Here is an 18,705-nt window from a genome sequence, read left to right as displayed (position 1 = left end):
AGAACTTTTAGATGGAAGATTGATGTAAGGAATAAATAATGATAAAAACGAATATCAAGGTTAGAAGATCCACTAATGGTATTTCAAACAAGTATAATGTAAACTCTTATTACTCAATTTGGAAACCACACACGAAGGAGGTTCCAATCGGATAATTTGTCATTAATAACTCATTATAAATTGTTAACATGATCATATTAATTATCTTATTTACATAACACCAAACTTTTAAATATTTTTAGGAATTCATGATGCTAACTTATGTCAACAACAAATCAAGTTCCTTTCATAGCCCAAGTGTAGGTAATAACATACGGTTAGGCTATGAGAGTGCTAAGCATTTGTTGTGCCAATTATTATATAACACAAATCTAGATTAACCATTTAATAAGCAAGATATTAAGAATTAGTATGATAAAAAGATAAGACATGTTAATATTAAACATTAAGGTCCATGTTGAGTTTACACTATACTTATTCTTACACCATTAGTGTAACCTTTTCACCCTGACATAATAAACTTAGCTAAATATAATGAAGAAGAGAAACATAAATAAACAAAACAAGAACATAAATAAGATACAAGTTAACTAAGGAAAGTAAAGGAAATGAAAAGCATAAACAAAATATTAATGAAAGCAAAACTTAAGAATTACAAAAATATATATAAAGAGAGAGAGCAAAAGCAAGTTCTTGATCTGAACAATCCAGCCCCTAAATACATGGCAAATACCTCCTTTTATAGGCCAAAATTTGTAATTATTGATTTGATGACTAATTGTTGAGTGGGTGGCCAACTCTTGACTTTGTGAAAATTCTTATTTTCTTGTCTGAATAAAACAAAATTGCTAGCATCAGAATTGGGCCCTCTTGAAAACATGAAAGTTGTAGGAAATTGACTCAGCTTTCTAGAAAAAAAAAATGAAGGTCATTTAGACTTCTAGAACTCCAGATATAGACCAAACACTGAACAGTGTTCAGGCTACAGGACAAATTCGGACTTCTCCGTTGTTGTTATAATTTGGACTTGCAAACGGCCTTCTTAGATCTTGGTGTCCATATGAAAATTGTAGGCTTATGTCTTACTGAGTTTTTGTAAAAATTTGAGATCATTTTGACATCTAGAACTCGAGATATGACCCAATTACCGAACATTATTCTAGTTTGGACTGCACTAACATCTCTTTTCTAAGTTTGACCCTCTCTTTGTCCTTTCAATTTCCATACATGAACTCATCAATCAATCCTTTGATTTATGTGATAGGCCTGCATTTAAGATGAACATTTACCATATATTAAGGCATTTTATAGTATTAGACTTGTTATTATAAAACATGCTTTAGTTAAGGAGTTATTGATACTTTAAGTGCAAAATGATGATATAAAACCTTGATAAATATGCACTTTTAAGTACTAATCAATAATCTCATAAAAAAAATCAAAGAAAATCATAAAAGCCTAATTCCCGATCAACGTAATGTTGAATGATGAAATTGATAACAAAAAAAAGTTAATGAGAAAAAAGGAAAAAAAAACTCGAGTCAACTCGTCAAACTCACTGTTTAGATCATGAGACTGAAATAACCTCATAAAAAGTAAATTAAAAATATTATAAAACCTAATTCCCAGTAAACCTAATATTAAAAGATAAAATTAAAATTGAAAAACCTATTAACAGAGGACACAAAAAATGACTTAAGGTCAAACCCTCAACATTGTGATCCAAGTCATGAAATGATGATAACTTTTTATAAAAAAAATCAAAACAAATCACTAAACTTAATTTCTAATCAAAACAGTGTTGAATGATGATTTTTTTTTAAATCAATTAGATAAAGAAAAATAAACTTGAGTTAATTAAATTAATCTTTTAAACTTGTGGTTCGAGTAATGAAATTAAGATAACTTCATAAAAATAAATTAAAAATATTATAAAGTTTAATTTTTAATAAACTATCTTATATTTGAACGATAAAATTGAATTTTTTTAAAAAATAAATTATAAAAAAAAATCTAAGGAAAGAAAAAAAAAATATTATTCCAATTTGTTTTTGGTTTTTTGTTAATAAAAGTTTCAACTTCTTTTTTTTTTTTTTTTTTTTTTTTTTTTTTTTTCCATTTTACGTTTCTGGTATGGGCTGGGCTGGGCTAGCAGAACAGGTATGAAATTAAATTTCCTGTCCAGTGACCAGTGAACCCCCCTCCAGACCCCATTTTGATTCTCTAAAAAAGGCAAATTATATTTATTGTCCTTTTAGATTTATGAACGTTACACTTCTACCTATATATAGTTTAGAACTTCACAAAACTACTTTTATATTTCTTAAAAAGTTTCAATTTGTCCTTTATTATTAAATAGCTAACGGGACTTGATTTTTTCTCATATTTTTATTTTTTTAATAATTTTTTTCTTATTTTTACTCTCGAATTGCTATAGATGTTAATACATCGTAAAAAAGCTCAAGTTTCTAAAAAGAAACTAAAAAAAAAACAAAAGTAGAATATTTACGTATAGGGATAACATGAGATTGTTTTGGAAATTACAAGGATAAAAATGGAGAAAATATTAAATTATAGGGGCCAAATTAAATATTTGATGAATCTATATCGTCAAAATCGAAGTCTACCCTTGTGAAAAAGATTACCACATTTTTCGGGCTATCAGACTTCCCTTCTTCCACTCTCCAACAACGAAAGTCCAACGCGCAAGGTTTCAACCCTAACCCACCCCCTCTCTCTCTCGCTCCAATGGCAGCGGAGCAAGATGACACCGTATTCGACCAAGATCTCGAGGCTGACGAAGAAGATGAAGATGATCAATCTTCTCAATCTCAAAACGACGATCTTGAAGACGACCTTGAAATCGAAAACGATGACACCTTGCCCGAAAACGATGACGTCTTATCAGAAGAATTGCTCGAAGACGATGATACCTCCACTTCCGCCGCCGTCCCCACTGCCGTCCCCGCTGTCACCATCGCTTCCATCCCTGCTGTCACAACCACCACCACAGCAGTGGCCTCTGATTCCACACCCGATGTATTGAAACGACAACGCGTTCCCCCTGACACGACAATCATCCCCTCTCAAGACTCGAAGAAACCGCAATTCGATGACACCAGGCGGTTATTTCAACGATTATGGACCGATGAAGATGAAATTGAACTACTTCAAGGGTTCTTAGATTACACAACGACAAAAGGTACTGTTAATAATCACCATAACGACACCGCTTTATTCTATGATCAAATCAAGTCGAAACTCCAGCTCGATTTTAACAAGAACCAGCTTGTTGAGAAACTGCGTCGTTTAAAGAAGAAGTATCGTAATGTTCTGAATAAGATAAATTCTGGCAAAGATTTTTGCTTTAAATCCCCACATGATCAGGCTACTTTTGAGATTTCGAGGAAGATCTGGAGTTCTACGGGAAAGATCGCGGGTTTTGGTAATGAAGATGGGCACAATTTGGATGATGATGATGGAGGAAACCCTAACCCTAACCCTAACCCTAACTTCAATAACCATGATGTGATGATGGATGCTGATGTTGCTGTTAAAATTGAGGATCAAAGGTCTACTCCTAGATCAAGAAAACGGTCGCGGTCGCGACCAGTTGTTGGTGTTAGAACGGAGGAGAAGCGTGTGTTGATGAATGATGGGTTCGTGGGGAATGAGACTAATGTGAATGGGGGTGGGAGTGGGAACGGGAATTTGTCGAGTGTGATCGAGGAGACAATGAGGAGTTGTTTGTCGCCTTTGTTTAAGGAGTTGCTGAGCAATATGGCTGGAGCAGGGATGGGTGGTGTTGGTAGAGGCGTTGGAGGATTGGCAATGAATGCGATGCCATTGAGTTTTGGAGTAGGGGATGCAATGATGATGGATGAGAAGTGGAGGAAGCAACATATATTGGAGTTGGAGGTTTATTCCAAGCGGCTGGAGTTGGTGCAGGATCAGATTAGAGCACAATTGGATGAGTTGCGGTCTATGGGTGTTTAGGCTGTTGATGATGGTACTGTAGGAATCAAGGAGATTTTTCCTTTGGTTATTGATTTAGTGTAGGGGAAGTCACTTTTTTTCTTTTCGGGTTTTTCTGGGGATTCCTTTATCGCTAGTCTTTCTTAACTTTGATAAGATAGTCAATGAATAATGATTTTCTAATTTGTGTAGTGGTTCATAGTTTGTTCTACTGTAGATATGGTTTGATGCATAGATTGGAATGACTTTTTAGAATAAAAGATACAGGTTTTATTTCGCCTTGAGCTTTCATTTTGTTCTGAGTTTTTGTTGTGGTTTTATTCGTGACATTGTTTTTAGAATCCGTTTTTGTGACAAAATATACCACTTGCCTGTATCTCTATTAAGCTTCAGATGAAACTGCAGGAATCAAGGTTGTCTGGTTTTGGCCAGTATCTTTTCTTATATTCAAGGGAATTAATAGATAGTGTTAGGAAAACAAAGAAAAACAGAGGAGGTACCTCCCATGAGTTGAAACTGTATCTCTATTAAGCTTCACTGTTGTGCATGAATGGAAAATGGCAGCATCCATGGTTCATTTCATATTGTGGAGTTCCTTTCCCTTGCCTCCATCAGCTGGAATTCTCTTAATTTGCTTCCAAAAGGCCTATCAGTGATGGTGCTGGAATTTATCTTACTGCTATTGCAAGTGGCAATGGCTTACATGATTGTTGGGTCACTCAAAGAATTGGATATTGCTGCTAGATTGTGATCAAATTGCTTGAACCTGTTTTGAAATTCCGTGATTTGAGCCAGCCCACCAATCTTATGCTCGCAGTTGGATTGTTGAGGATGTCTTTGTGGATTTAAGTTGTGATTGGAGCTTTGAATATCTACTTTCCTCCTTTGATCATTATATAGTTGCTGTTAAGCTTGGCTTGGACTGTACAAGTTACGAGGAATATCTTTGATTAGACAATTCGTACGGTAATTGCTCTGTATTATCTTCAAGGAAGCAATCTAGTGCTCAATTTTGCTCCAAAAGTGCTTTAACTTGAAATCTTGGAAGTGCTTGTTTAGGGTCCATTTGTGCCCGCCATCTAAGCATTGAGAATCCTCACTCGGGGTTTGAAGAATTTGTTAGAGGGAGAGGATGAATTCATGTTTTCCTGTGCACATTGCAGTCTTGGTGTTATGGAGTCCATCTTCAGATACGGCAATGGCGGGGCCTTTGTACAGGTAATCTCTCTAAAACCGACCCCATAGATTTTACTTATCTTTTGCAGTGTTTTATGGAAGAAACATTTTTACATCGAATTTCTCCTTTTCTTTATATATATATATTTTTTGAAAAATAAATCTTAAAAAATAACTAATAATACACTACTAGTTATTTTCTAGGCATAGTAGCTATTCTATAACAATTACATTATCTGATAAAAACCATAAACTATCCTGAAAACAGGATAAGATCCGGCTGCTGCCGGTCCTTCACCTTGACCTTATAAAAATATGTTTTCATCATAATACGAAGCCCATAGCAAGAATTATAACTTAAGTTGTTAGTTTTTTCTTTTGTCCAAATCTAAGTGCAATAACAACAAACTTCTATAATTCGTTTTGTATCGCACTTATTCAATCGAATCTTGCTTGTTGATTCCATTTGATTAAGTATTTGTATAATTTTTTATCAACTATTTTTTTCAATAATATTATTGTAAACAATAAAATAATATTTAAAAAATGATATAAATAACTATATACTCGATGCTATGCATCGGAAATTCTTAAGGTAATTGAGTCTTTTTTTTTTTAAAAAAACCAAAATTACAAGAAATGATATTACATGATTTGATTTTTTTATTTGAAAAAGACTTAATTGAAAAACAATAAGAATATTTATGAAATATAATTTAAACTCTAATTTAAAATAAATCTTTGAACAACTATATATATAGACACTCACACATACATATAAGATAAAAAAAAACATGCAATATAAATCTTAAATAAAAACTTACAATATGGTTTTTTTATTTGGTCAAAATGTAAATAATTAAAAATAAATATATAATATTAAAAAGCAAAGCATTCAAACAACACTAAAAAAATAAAATATCAATACGCAGTATATACTAGTTATGTAACTCATGATCTACCTCGGGTCATTTACTTTTATCTCTTATATAAATTTTTTTTTATATATGTAGGTTTTTTTGATGTATTTTTGTAGCTAAAACTTTTTTTAATTGTAGATAAAAAAGTTTATGTATACAAGTGATAAAAATAAATCGAGAAATATATGTGCTAATAAATTAAAAAATAATTAACAATAACTAAAAATAGAACTAAAAAAAATTAATAAAAAATTATAGATCAAGATATTTAATCTCATAAGACGGGATATTTATCCTATTTGTTAAATTTATTTAATTAAAATAGTTTCTTTATTCAATCAAGCAATGATAGAAATAAATAAATATATTAAATTGTTTGCATAAAAATAAAAGAAAAAAATATATTATATAAGGCTACACATATTATAAATATTATTAGAAAATAAATATTTTTTACTTAAAAAAATAAAGTTCATCCATACAAAAAATAAAAAAAAATATAAATAAAAATCACTTCAAGAATTAAACACACAAAATAATTTTATAGAAATCTCTATCCAAAAATATTTAAATAAGAAAATAAAAAAATAAGTTATATTAATTGAAATATAAATTTAAAAATTATTTATTAAAAAAGACATTAAAAAAAGATATCAATAAATAAATCAAAAATAAAATAAAATTCCCGGGTGTTGGGGAGTGGGGACCCAAAAGGGTTAAATAATTTTTTTCTCTTGAATAAATATATATTATTTTTAAAATACAAAAAAAAAGTACACTTGCATAGGAAAGCTATTCTAAACGACACGCGCTTTAAACATCCGAGATCGAGAGAATAGAAACCGTCTATCGTCGTCTACTGACTTGCTTTTTTCTTTTCTCAAAAGTAGCAACCAGAGCCGGGGAGGAGAGTAAAAACGGTACGTTTTCTTCTTAACATTGAAATGGTACGAGACGGAGGACAGCAGTAGCAGTAGACGTTGTAGAGAATGTATTGTATCATGTTATAGATAATACCCTGCCTCTTCATTTCCTTTTGGGAATTTGATCTAGTGGATAGATTATCAAACAAATCGGCAATTTATTTACAGAACAAGGAGGAGGAGGAGGGAATTAACGAACTTTGATGTGTGTGTGTATATATATATATATATTTTTATCTTGCTTTACTGATGTAAAAATGCTGAGAACTAGTAGTCTCGTCCCTTCATTTTTATTTTAATTTGATTTCTCAATGCTCTAAATATTCTAATTACTTCAAAATTTGAATTTTGTTTGCAGACTGATTCAACAGAAAGAAGAAATAAAGATGGCTGTTGTAGAAGTTATTACCTCTGCTATTCTTCAGCCTTTGTTCGAAAAGTTGGCTTCTGCTAGTTTTCTTAAGTTTGCTAGCAAAAAGGAAAAGGAAATTGACAGCGAACTTAAGAAATGGGAATTAAGGTTGTTGGAGATTCGCGCGGTTCTGACTGATGCCGAAGAGAAACAAATAACTAACCAGGCCGTCAAATTATGGCTTAACAATCTCCGAGATTTGGCGTATGATGTCCAGGATGTCTTGGAAGAGTTTGAAAATGAAGCCTGGTCTCAAACTTACCGCTACAAGAGGAGGAAGAGTAAATTAGGCAAGAATCTGGTCCCATCTTGTTTTTCTGCTGGTATTGGCAAGATGGGGTGGTCCAAGCTAGAGGAGATCACTTCGAGATTGCAAGAGATTGTTGCAGAAAAGGATCTCTTGGACTTGAGCGAGTGGAGTTTGAGTAGATTCAATGAAAGACTGCCCACAACGTCGTTGATGGAAGAAAAACCACGTGTCTATGGGAGGGGAAAGGATAAGGAGGTTCTGGTTGAATTGTTGATGAGAGGTGGTGAAGCAGCAAATGGGTCGCCGTTCTCTGTGATTTCAATTATTGGTTTTGGAGGTGTCGGCAAAACAACTCTTGTGCAGCTAGTGTATAATGACAAGAGTGTTGAGTTTGATTATAAAGCATGGGTTTGTGTTTCTGATGATTTTGATGTGCTTAGGATAACCAAAACAATTTTGAGTTTTGATAGTTCTGCTGCGGGATGTGATTTAAATTTGCTTCAAGTGCAGCTGAAGGAGAAGCTGTCTGGCAAGAAGTTTTTGATTGTTTTAGATGATGTTTGGAGTGAGAACTACGAGGAATGGACTGCTCTTTGTAGCCCATTTGCCAGCGGGGCACGAGGAAGCAAAGTTATTATCACCACTCGTAACGAAGGAGTCTCATTAATGACGGGTTCAATTTATGCTTATGCACTGAAGGAGCTGTCGGATGATGATTGTCTGTTGCTATTTGCCAAACATGCTTTAGATGCAAGTAATTTTGATGATTATCCAGATTTGAAAGAAATAGGCGAAGAGATAGTTAAAAGGTGCAGGGGATTACCTTTGGCAGCAAAGACGCTTGGAGGCCTACTGCGTGGTAAACGGGATTCTAAAGAGTGGAAGGTTGTATTGAATAGCAAAATGTGGGATTTACCAGAAGAGAATAGTGAGATCCTTCCAGCCCTGAGATTGAGCTATCATCACCTTCCTTCTCATTTAAAGCAGTGCTTTGCATATTGTGCAATTTTTCCAAAGGACTACGAATTTGACAAGAATGAATTGGTTTCGTTGTGGATGGCAGAGGGTTTTCTGCAGCAACCAAAGGAAAAGAAACAGATGAAAGACATAGGCAAGGAATACTTTCATGATTTATTATCAAGATCCTTCTTTCAGCAGTCCAGTGCCAACAATGTCCGGTATGTTATGCATGACCTAATAAGTGAACTAGCTCAGTTTGTTAGCGGAGAAGTATGCTTTCATTTGGGTGATAAGCTTGAGGATTCACCATCGCACGCAAAGGTTCGCCATTCATCATTCACTCGTCACCGTTACGACATCTCCCAAAGGTTTGAAGTCTTTTATGAGATGAAAAGTTTACGAACTTTCTTACCGTTGCCAATTTTTTCACCATCATATAACCACTTGACCAGTAAGGTGTTGCATGACTTGGTTCCACACTTAAAACGTTTGGCTGTGCTATCTCTAGCTGGTTATTGTTTAGTAGAGCTGCCAAGTTCTATTTGTGCATTAAAGCATTTACGGTACCTTAACTTGTCTTATACTGAAATTGAAGTGTTACCTGAATCACTATGTGAAGTATTTCGGCTGCAGACACTGGGATTGAGGGGCTGCAAGAAACTTATTAAGTTACCTATAGGCATTGACAATCTAATTGACTTGCAGTACCTTGACATTAGCGGGACAGATAGTTTGCAAGAGATGCCACCTCAGATAGGTAATTTGACAAACCTCCATACCTTGCCAAAGTTTATCATGGGAAAAGGGCTTGGGATAAGAGAGTTGATGAAACTTTCCCATCTTCAAGGACAACTTAATATCACAGGGCTACATAATGTGGTGGATGTTCAAGACACGGAGCTTGCCATTCTAAAGGAGAAGAGGGGCCTTAGTGAATTATCCTTGGAATGGATTCATAATGTCAATGGTTTTCAAAGTGAAGCAAGGGAATTGCAGCTCCTCAACCTTCTAGAACCTCATCAAACTCTACAAAAGCTTTCAATTATGTCATATGGTGGCACAACATTCCCATCATGGTTGGGGGATCACTCATTCACTAATATGGTGTGCCTACAACTTCGTGGATGCCATAAAATCACATCATTACCATCACTAGGACAACTACCTTTACTTAGAGATTTGAGCATAAGAGGCATGGATAAGGTAACAACAGTTGGTGCTGAGTTTTTGGGGGTTGGTTCTTCTGTCAAGGCTTTTCCATCTCTGGAGGGTCTAATAATTGAGGATATGTTGAATTGGAAGCAATGGTCCTGGTCTAATGGACTCAACCAAGAGGAAGTAGGGGAATTTCCTAATCTACGTGACCTTACAATAATAAATTGTCCCATGTTGGCTGGGAAGTTGCCAAGTCACCTTCCATCTGTGAAAAAGCTTTCTATTTGCTATTGCCCGGAGTTAGTAGCCTTACCTGAAATACTTCCATGTCTTTGTGAATTGATTGTTGAAGGGTGTAACGAGGCAATTCTAAACCATATGTCTTCTATGCCCTCCCTTACTACTTTAAAAGTTGGGAGCATCAATGGCCTTGTTTGTTTAAGTAGTGATTTTTTACAAGCCCTGGTGGCACTTCAAGATCTGGAAATTGCAAACTGCAATGATTTGATGTACCTGTGGCAAGATGGAACTGATTTACATGAACTTGCAAGTATGAAGCATTTAGAGATCAAGAAGTTCGAGCAGCTTGTGTCATTAGTTGAGCTTGAGAAATTTGGTGACCTGGAACAGCTGCCAAGTGGGTTGCAGTTCCTTGGTTCACTCAGAAATTTGAAAGTTGATTATTGCCCAAAACTAGTGTCCTTTCCAGGAGGTTTGCCATACACTCTCCAACGTCTTGAGATTTCACGGTGTGATTCGCTGAAGTCATTGCCTGATGGGATGGTGATGACAATGAATGGCTGTAAGAGCAGCCAGTGCCTTCTTGAAGAGTTGCTAATTAGTTGGTGTCCATCTCTCAAGTCCATTCCAAGAGGAATGTTGCCCATCACACTGAAGTCATTGGCAATTTCATGGTGCAAAATTCTCGAGAATCTACATGGGGGAATTGTGTATGATGGCGGTGATAGAAAGGAGTTGTCTCGTCTTGAGCATTTGACCATAGAAGGTCTACCTCTCTTGCCCTTCCCAGCTTTTGAATTTCCTGGGTCTCTTAAGACGCTTGAAATTGGCTATTGCACAATGCAGTCACTGGAGTCCTTATGTGACCTATCTCTTCTCACTGAGCTGGAAATAAGTGGGTGTTCTATGTTAGAATCATTCCCAGAAATGGGATTGATCACTCCAAATCTTATTTCTTTAAGCATATGGAAATGTGAGAATTTGAGGTCTCTACCTGATCATATGGACTGCCTAGTTTCTCTTCAAGAGTTTAGTGTATATCATTGTCACAGTCTTGTTTCTTTTTCAAAAGGGGGTTTGCCTCCAAACTTAATTGAATTTGAGATCCATTATTGTGAGAATGTCACAGAGTCAATGTTAGACTGGGGACTCCACACACTCATCTTTCTTAAACGACTTGTAATTGAATGCACAAGTCCTTGTACAAATATGGTTTCCTTTCCCGATGATGAGGGTCAACTTCTTCCCACTTCACTAACCTCTCTTTACATCTTGAGTTTCAAGGGTCTGAAGTCCATATCAAAGGGCCTCAATCGTCTCATGTCTCTTGAAATTTTAATGATTTCAGACTGCCCTAAACTCTGTTTCTTGCCTACGGAAGGCTTCCCTGCTACGCTTGGGTCCCTGCATATTGAATTTTGCCCCCTTCTGAAAAAAAAATGCTCAAGAAAGAATGGACGTTATTGGTCCATGATTGCCTTCATTCCCTGTGTTATCATACAGGATGTTCGTTTTCTACAAATGAAGTCCGGATAGAATTTTGCAATCCAGTAACCATGATGGTGGTAGAACCTGCAGATTGTTACTAGTTTCTGCTGATTGAAAGTGAACAAGAGAATCAGGTACCATTCTTCTTTCTCTGACTTCAAAGTTGGCCAAGTGGTTTGCGCAATTGTTGTCTTGTCAAAGTCAACCTCTTACATGCTCACACACCGTATTTCATTTCTTATGGCATCTCGCTATCTGTAGTGGTGAAATAACTAACTAAAATCATGCTATTCATCAAGGCAATCAAGCCAAACAAGCGGTTTAAGATGACACATATTCTGTATCTCCATATAGATTGTTAATTTATCCCTCAACAAATATTCATCAAGAAGCCAATCAACCACCATGTGCAACCCATGTTCTCTTCATCATTTGCATATAATTGTAGTGTTTCCTCTCAGATGATAAATAATGTGTCGAATACCCTTTAATAAGTGTGAGTAAGATAATTTGATCCCTTATGCCTACCCTATCTATAATAAGCAAATACCTAGCGCCAGGTACTTCTGAAGCTCTTTTCTACACTTTCTTCTCTTATGCAATTTCAAGTTAGTGTCTATTTTATCAAGTAGAAAGAGCTAGAAAAACAACTTTATATTGTTTCTGACTATTGGGTTGTCATATCATTGAAAAGATCAAATCCCGAATTATTTATTTAACAGGTATCTAATTGTATTGGAATATGTAATATCATAAATAATAGTAGAAATTGAATCATTTTTTGTTATTTTATATAAAATTTCACAAGTCTAAGTTAAGTGGAATTTCTCTTCTTTTCCAGTTGTATCCACTGCAATTAAAATTCTCTTTATTCCTCTATTCATACATGTTTTAGACATTCCATAGTCTTGTATGGAATTAGATAAAATTGTTGTATTATTCTATAAACAAAATGTCAATTTCATCAGTGTTGATTGATCCATATAATTGGATGAAAAACAAACCAATAATGGGATTTCTTTTTCAATAAATGGGAAATTAAAAATGATTGGGGATGGAAATGGGGAATGTCTACGATACTTGAATTTAATCCAATACAATTTGAAGGTATTTGTAGGTTCATTAATTAGAGTTTAGCATAAGAACTTTATTAGTTCCCAACAATTGAAGATAAAAATCAAGAAATTGAATACATGGAAAATTTGTTTATTAGGAGTGCATGCTCAAGGCATAGAGACCTTTTGCTTGGTGATTGGACTTCCAATTGAGGAACACTCAGCCGCTCACACCAACGCGCATGATATGGGGCCATAACTGCTGCTACTGTTATACTCCCACACTTTATTGAGATATATGCATGTTATTGTGGTGCAACCTTTTTAGGTTCGTGAATGCTTGACAATAATATCACTGTTAGGGTTAGTGATCAATAAGAAAATGATAGTAAGGATAGGTAAAGAGGCAGCTTCATTGTTTATTGATGAAGAATGTAGGAGTGAGAGAGAGAGCTAGAGAGTGTGTTCCGAAGATCAAGGAATTTGTTATCTCATTCTATTTCATGCCCTCTGTTAGTAACAAATTTCCACTATATATAACAGTTTTCGTCCTTATGACCATAAGCACGTGGCTTTTACAATTGAATATTAAACGCATAACATTGGTTATAACTGAAATATCAAAACGCACCGTTTGACTTAACGGTATTTTAAAAGTTCCCTCTTCTCTGATTCTACGTGTAACATATTGATCACTGAACATGTAGAACTATATTTCAACAAGACTGCTTACAAACCCTTGTGCAAAAGAGAAGTGCATTAATCCTGCAAAACATGAATTTTTTCTTTCATAAGTTTTGTTTTCGTTGTAATGATTTTCAATTGTGTGTTTGGCAATATATATATGTATATATATATTTTTTTCTTTTCTTTATTGTTATATGTGGTCCTTGAGCACTAGGGTTACTGCACAGGAAAACCTGCACGCATGATTCCCTTTTGACCATTCCTATAATTGTAGAAGAAGTGGAGGCATTTCTTCCTGGCACTCCATCTCCTATGTTTTTCTGTTCAATTCTTTTTTTCCTTCCATGGTTAATCCTTTCAATTTGAGAATTTCTGCCGTTTATTTTCTTTTGTATGATCAGTTGATTGTTTGCACCCTCTGCACTTCATATTGGCTCTCTCTTGTATGAAAATTGATGTATCCTTGAATTACTGACATGGAAGAAACGAGCCTTTTCATTTATTACAGCAGTGGAGAAGTGATTAAAGATCATTCTAAGACATTATCACATTTTTTTTTTAATTAAGGCTCAACTACTTAAATGAGGAAAATGGTGTATCCATCACCCAGATCACCTCAGAGGTTTTACTAAAACAAGGGGTCCATGTTGCTATTGACAGGTAAATGGAAACTTGTTTCTTGCATTTTCTAGATCCTCTTAGAAATAGTAATAGGTGTCTATTGGTAACTTTGTTTCTTTTGTGGTCTGATTATAATTTTAGATGGGAGTTAATCCACCAAGGTTTCATGGGAATGAAACAATCAGTGTCTTTTGACTGTTGAAGTGTTAGAAGTTATTCCTGGTTTTTTAAACAAGTCTTGCACCTTTTTCGGAGGTCAATTATCAAAGCAGCTTGTACCCTTTTGATCATCTCCTGTTATTATTTGTAGGGTTCCGGTGGAAGTTGAAATCCACTGGTCTCCTTCCTGCCCAATTGCTTGATTTACAAAAGATGAAGTGAATGATGAGACAGTCCAATATGGTGGAGGTGAGGAGATGCTGCCGATTGCTTTTGAAGTAGTTTAAGCTGTTGTCAACGAACTAGGAGCAGATAAAGTTGGAATAAGGCAATTTCCCTAAGCAAACTACACGGACAAGAGATGAATTTCAAAAGGTTTGGAGCCTTACATGAACTTTTTAATAAAATATGAAATTCGCTACACCGTATGATTGAGTCATTGCATGAAGACAGTGGAGGGGAAATATGGGGACACCATGGTCTTCTACCCATTAGATGGGACATATTTATATAGTTGCTTGGGGTATGACATGAGGACGCTGAGAATATAGAGGTGCTAGAGAACTGTGCAGAGCTTGTCAATTATATTTTGCTCGCCTGTAAATCCAGACAATGTCAAGGAGATACAAGTTTGATGCTCCTCACAACAAGTACAATAAAGGGAAATCTAACTGCATGACCATGTCATAACAGTGATGATCCATTTTATTCATTCTCTTAATGCTTCTCGACTTGTTGAAAACACTACTTAAGATTCAGAAGGTCAGTTGGAACTCGAATTGTCCAATCATTTTTTCTTGTTTTACATCTATTAAACATTACTAGAAAATTAACAAATAGCTGATGAAAACAGCGATGGAGCATTTTTGTTGGCAATTGCTAAGGAAAATGGTGACATAATTAAAAAATAAAAAAATTATGTTGGCAATTTCATCAGCATGGTAGCATTGATGACGTGTCATATTGCCAGTGAATGGCTGATGAAAATTCTATTGGGGATTTTAAAATGAAATTACACCTGACAGTCCTCTCCCCCATTTCTTCTTCTCTCAATTGAAATTCCTAATTTTCCCATTTCCCCCAAATTTCCCGCCCTAATTTCACTCGATCTTTCTCCTTCCCTGTCATTTGTGGTGGCACCTTTGGTTCGCTTTTTTGTGCTGTTGTTTCTCGGGTTTCTTGGTGTCTTTCTCTCTAATGTTTGCTTTTTTTAAATGCAGGCCGTTGGGTTTTGGGTGGTTGGGTGCTTTGGAGATTTCATTATCCTAGTGTCTTCCTTCCAAGGAAGTTGTTGCAGACGCTAGGTGTGGAGATCGATTTTTTTGGATTTAACATTCAATTGGTTCTTCTCTCTTCCCACCATTCCCATTCCGTTTGGGTGTTGCTAGGTAGGTTCATGTTTATTTTCTGATTTGGTTAGCTTCCAATTCTCTTTTCAATGTTTTGTTCTTTGACTTGTAATTCCTGTTAGAATGCTTATTTGTGTTTATGTATATTCCAGTTTGACCAATTGACGTTTCCTGCAAGAAACTTGACTGATAGATGCAATCAGAGATACCATTTTATAGCTAATGTATTATGTAGTGTGTATGCTTTTATTTGGTGGAAATGGGGGTTAGATTGTATATGGAAATGAGGGTTGAGTTCATAGTTAATTGCATGCAACATTGTAAATGATTTGGATAGTTTTACTTGAAATTTGTATGTCAAGATTGAATCGATTACTTTGCAAGTTTCCATTTTGTTGGTTAGTTTGATGAATAATTGTTGTCGTCCTTGGCTAATAGAGTGTAAAAATCGCTTGTGCTGTGTTATGTATGAGTAGTGTGTTTTGAACGAGTGAGGTATACGGCTCAAGTGGTATTATTCTGCCTTCTTTGCAACGTTTAGGGCAAACAGAGTGTTCCTTACTGACTAAGTCTTTTTCTCTTGATATTGTTTCTTCTTGTTAGGTTTTTTCTTATTGCAAAAAAAGAGATTTTGTTATCTTATTTGGGCTGGTTGAGGTTAGGGAACCTCTTGCGTCGAAAAAGAAATGTTAGGCAAAAAGAATGACATCAAACTCATCTATTATGTAGCAATGACCTGTAATGTAGTTTATGCTCTTATGAGTTTGCCATTGAAGCATTAACTTCTTTCTGTGGAGGTTGGTTTTGGCTGTTGATTATGTTGTTCACTCTAGCTATGTTTGTTTATCTGAGATATATTTGAGTAGTCTCTGGTTTATGTTTTTTTGTTTCAGAAACGAATTGATAACTGGATAAACATTGAACAATGTGTGGGTTTGAGTACAATAAGTGGTTTCTTCCGTATTTGGTTTTGTACTTGGTTGTTTATGGATCATGTGCTTCTAGAAATCAGTTTTGTTTGTGTTATAGTATTCTTGCGTTTTTTAATCTTAAAGGCAGTTGTTTTAAAAATAGTTTGAAGTACTTGAGAGGTAACAAAAGCTGCTTGCAAAAATCTAGGATTCCCTTGTAAGTTGTAACATATGGAAAACCAAAATCAACAATTACGTTAACTACCAAATTCTTTGAGTTCCACATACACTTCTAATAGGTTTTGGAGAACAAAGAAATATGAAAGAGTTGCTCAACATTTCTTCTTTGTGAGGGCTTCCCTTTTTGTTACACAATTCTTAAACTATACCTATTGGGTTCGATGTATCTAGAGCTATACTATTACAATAGAATCTGAATTGTAAAATTTGAATGATATGTACATATTTGTTTTGCCTAAAAGTCTTGAACTTAAAAGTGACTGAATCTGTGCAGGGCCAATTGAATTGGTGGATTGTTCCAAAAACTAGTTAAGAGTTTTCTTGCAATTGTGTTAATTGTTTCATTTTAGATACCATGTATCAAAGAAGAAACATGCTCAAGTCCAAAAACATGCTTTGTCAAGTAGTAGTGTTGAAGCAATAACGTTGGTGATCGTGTTGTTAATTCAGGTGGCGATCATGAAGAGACACATGAAGATCTACCATGGAAGTTACTGACCAGGGCTCGAACAATGTGGACAACAGAGTTGGAATCCCCTTTACCAGAGACATTTTATCAGGTAAAATTATTGTAGAATGGAAGGATGACTTCATTATATAATTAATGTTTTTTTTTTATTCTAAATACTGAAGTTATTTATTTGTATTTGGTTATTTAAAGTTTTTCATTAAATTAAAATGGCTTCGATGAATTGATTTTCAGGTTTACCAATAATAAAGTTGTTGATTCGATCACATCTATGATGAAATTATCATTCGAAGAACTATTATTTCAAGAGAGTCAGCTTTATAAGCGTCTTGAATATATGAATATGATAGTAGCTTGGTGGAGAAAGTTTAAGGTTATATAATAATCTTTAATTTGAGTTAATAGTTTTTTAAAATTTAAAAATTAATTAATATATGATTTTAATAAAAGAAAAACATTTACTGGATGATAGCAATGAGATGTTGGTCAAGAAAATATGGGAAAACCACATTGGAACTAGGAAAGTATTAATATAAAAAATGTTATATTATTGTAAATTTGTATTTCTTTTAATTTCCTTATCTTATTTTTGTTTAACAAATTTTCATGTTAGGTTATGTGATTTGTGGTATGATGTCCACAAACAAGCAATTAATGGAGCCAACCCGATGATGTAACAATGTGAAAAAACCATAGACCAAGGCACGTCACAAAGTGTAGTTGGGCATTGTTTCAAGATTGTGGCATTGTGACCCAAAATAAAAATAAAAAAACTTATGGTTCGATGAGCAAGCATATTGAAGAAGTGTTTTCATTTATGAACCATGCAAAGAGCTTTTAGTAAGAGCTTGTTATTATATATATTTTATTATTTTTCTTATTGTTTTAATTAAGTATTTATTTGTGAGACTGTTAAAACAAACTATTTAATTTGCGGGAGAAATATCTTGGAAGTGAACTGACTCCAATAAAGTATATGAGATAACTCATAAAGAAGGGAGATAAGGGAAAAAAGAAGAAAAAATTTATCGATAAAAAAGCGAAAATGTTGGTTGTAAGAGCTTTTTTTTATATAGTTATCATTGTATTACTAATGTTTATCATCATTAATATGAATTTAGGATTTTAAGTTTTTTTATTTGTTTTGTATGATATATCTAAAGCTCGCATGGTTGAGAAATTTGGTAAAGACACTTCACATGTCCTCATCATTTTTAATTATAGTTGTAGGCTAGTGTAATTAATAGACCTGATAGAAATAATGTTTATGGTACGTTGATAACATCAATTCAAGAAATGAGAGCGAGTTTACTGTTTTAAATGTGGACACATCACTTTCCTTGCCAAGCTTGACATCATCGAACATTGATGAGTTAGTCCAAAAAAAGGTTGAGAAATAACTTTATTTTTAGTTGCCTAGTTTGGAGGGAAAAAATGAGCACTATTCAAACAAGAAATTAAGATGTATTGAAAGCAACTAGGTGGATATATATCTTTACCATTGCCTTCCCCTTGTGAGCCTTCTAGTTCAAGATCTGTGAAATTTTTATTATAAATTTTTTGTTATGGTAATTCGTTTTTGTTGTGAATGTGATTTTTATTGCTGTGATTTTAAAATGAAAAAAAAAAAAAAAAGCTTTTGGGGTTATAATAACTAAACAATAAAAAAAAATTAGTGAAATGCCAATGAAATTGTTGATGGACATGGAATTTCA

General features: G+C 34.3%; 2 protein-coding genes across 8 annotated transcripts; both read left to right on the top strand.

Moving 5' to 3' along the window:
* Nucleotides 1-2,630: 2,630 nt before the first annotated feature.
* Nucleotides 2,631-4,252, top strand: LOC118047115 (probable transcription factor At5g28040). Its single transcript, XM_035056309.2, has one exon. The coding sequence runs from the start codon at nucleotides 2,749-2,751 to the stop codon at nucleotides 3,994-3,996; it is 1,248 nt and encodes a 415-aa protein (XP_034912200.1). The 5' UTR covers nucleotides 2,631-2,748; the 3' UTR covers nucleotides 3,997-4,252.
* Nucleotides 4,253-4,406: 154 nt separating this feature from the next.
* On the top strand, nucleotides 4,407-18,128 carry LOC118047090 (putative disease resistance RPP13-like protein 1). 7 transcript variants are annotated; one of them, XM_073409591.1, is made up of 7 exons: nucleotides 4,407-5,193; nucleotides 7,353-11,633; nucleotides 14,173-14,396; nucleotides 15,242-15,409; nucleotides 16,972-17,081; nucleotides 17,225-17,363; nucleotides 17,604-18,128. In XM_073409591.1, exons 1-2 carry the CDS (start codon nucleotides 5,108-5,110, stop codon nucleotides 11,545-11,547), a joined length of 4,281 nt encoding a protein of 1,426 aa, XP_073265692.1. In that variant the 5' UTR covers nucleotides 4,407-5,107; the 3' UTR covers nucleotides 11,548-11,633; nucleotides 14,173-14,396; nucleotides 15,242-15,409; nucleotides 16,972-17,081; nucleotides 17,225-17,363; nucleotides 17,604-18,128. The 7 variants fall into 7 exon arrangements, with proteins under 7 accessions (XP_073265692.1, XP_073265691.1, XP_073265694.1 ...); XM_073409590.1 differs by having other exon boundaries at nucleotides 14,173-14,783; XM_035056272.2 differs by lacking the exon at nucleotides 4,407-5,193 and adding an exon at nucleotides 6,718-6,991 and having other exon boundaries at nucleotides 14,173-14,783.
* The last annotated feature ends 577 nt before the right edge of the window (nucleotides 18,129-18,705 follow it).

Source organism: Populus alba, chromosome 1, assembly GCF_005239225.2.
Source record: "Populus alba chromosome 1, ASM523922v2, whole genome shotgun sequence".
Lineage (NCBI taxonomy): Eukaryota > Viridiplantae > Streptophyta > Magnoliopsida > Malpighiales > Salicaceae > Populus > Populus alba.
Note: the sequence above shows the minus strand (reverse complement) of the source record. Positions and strands in the feature narration are given on the sequence as shown.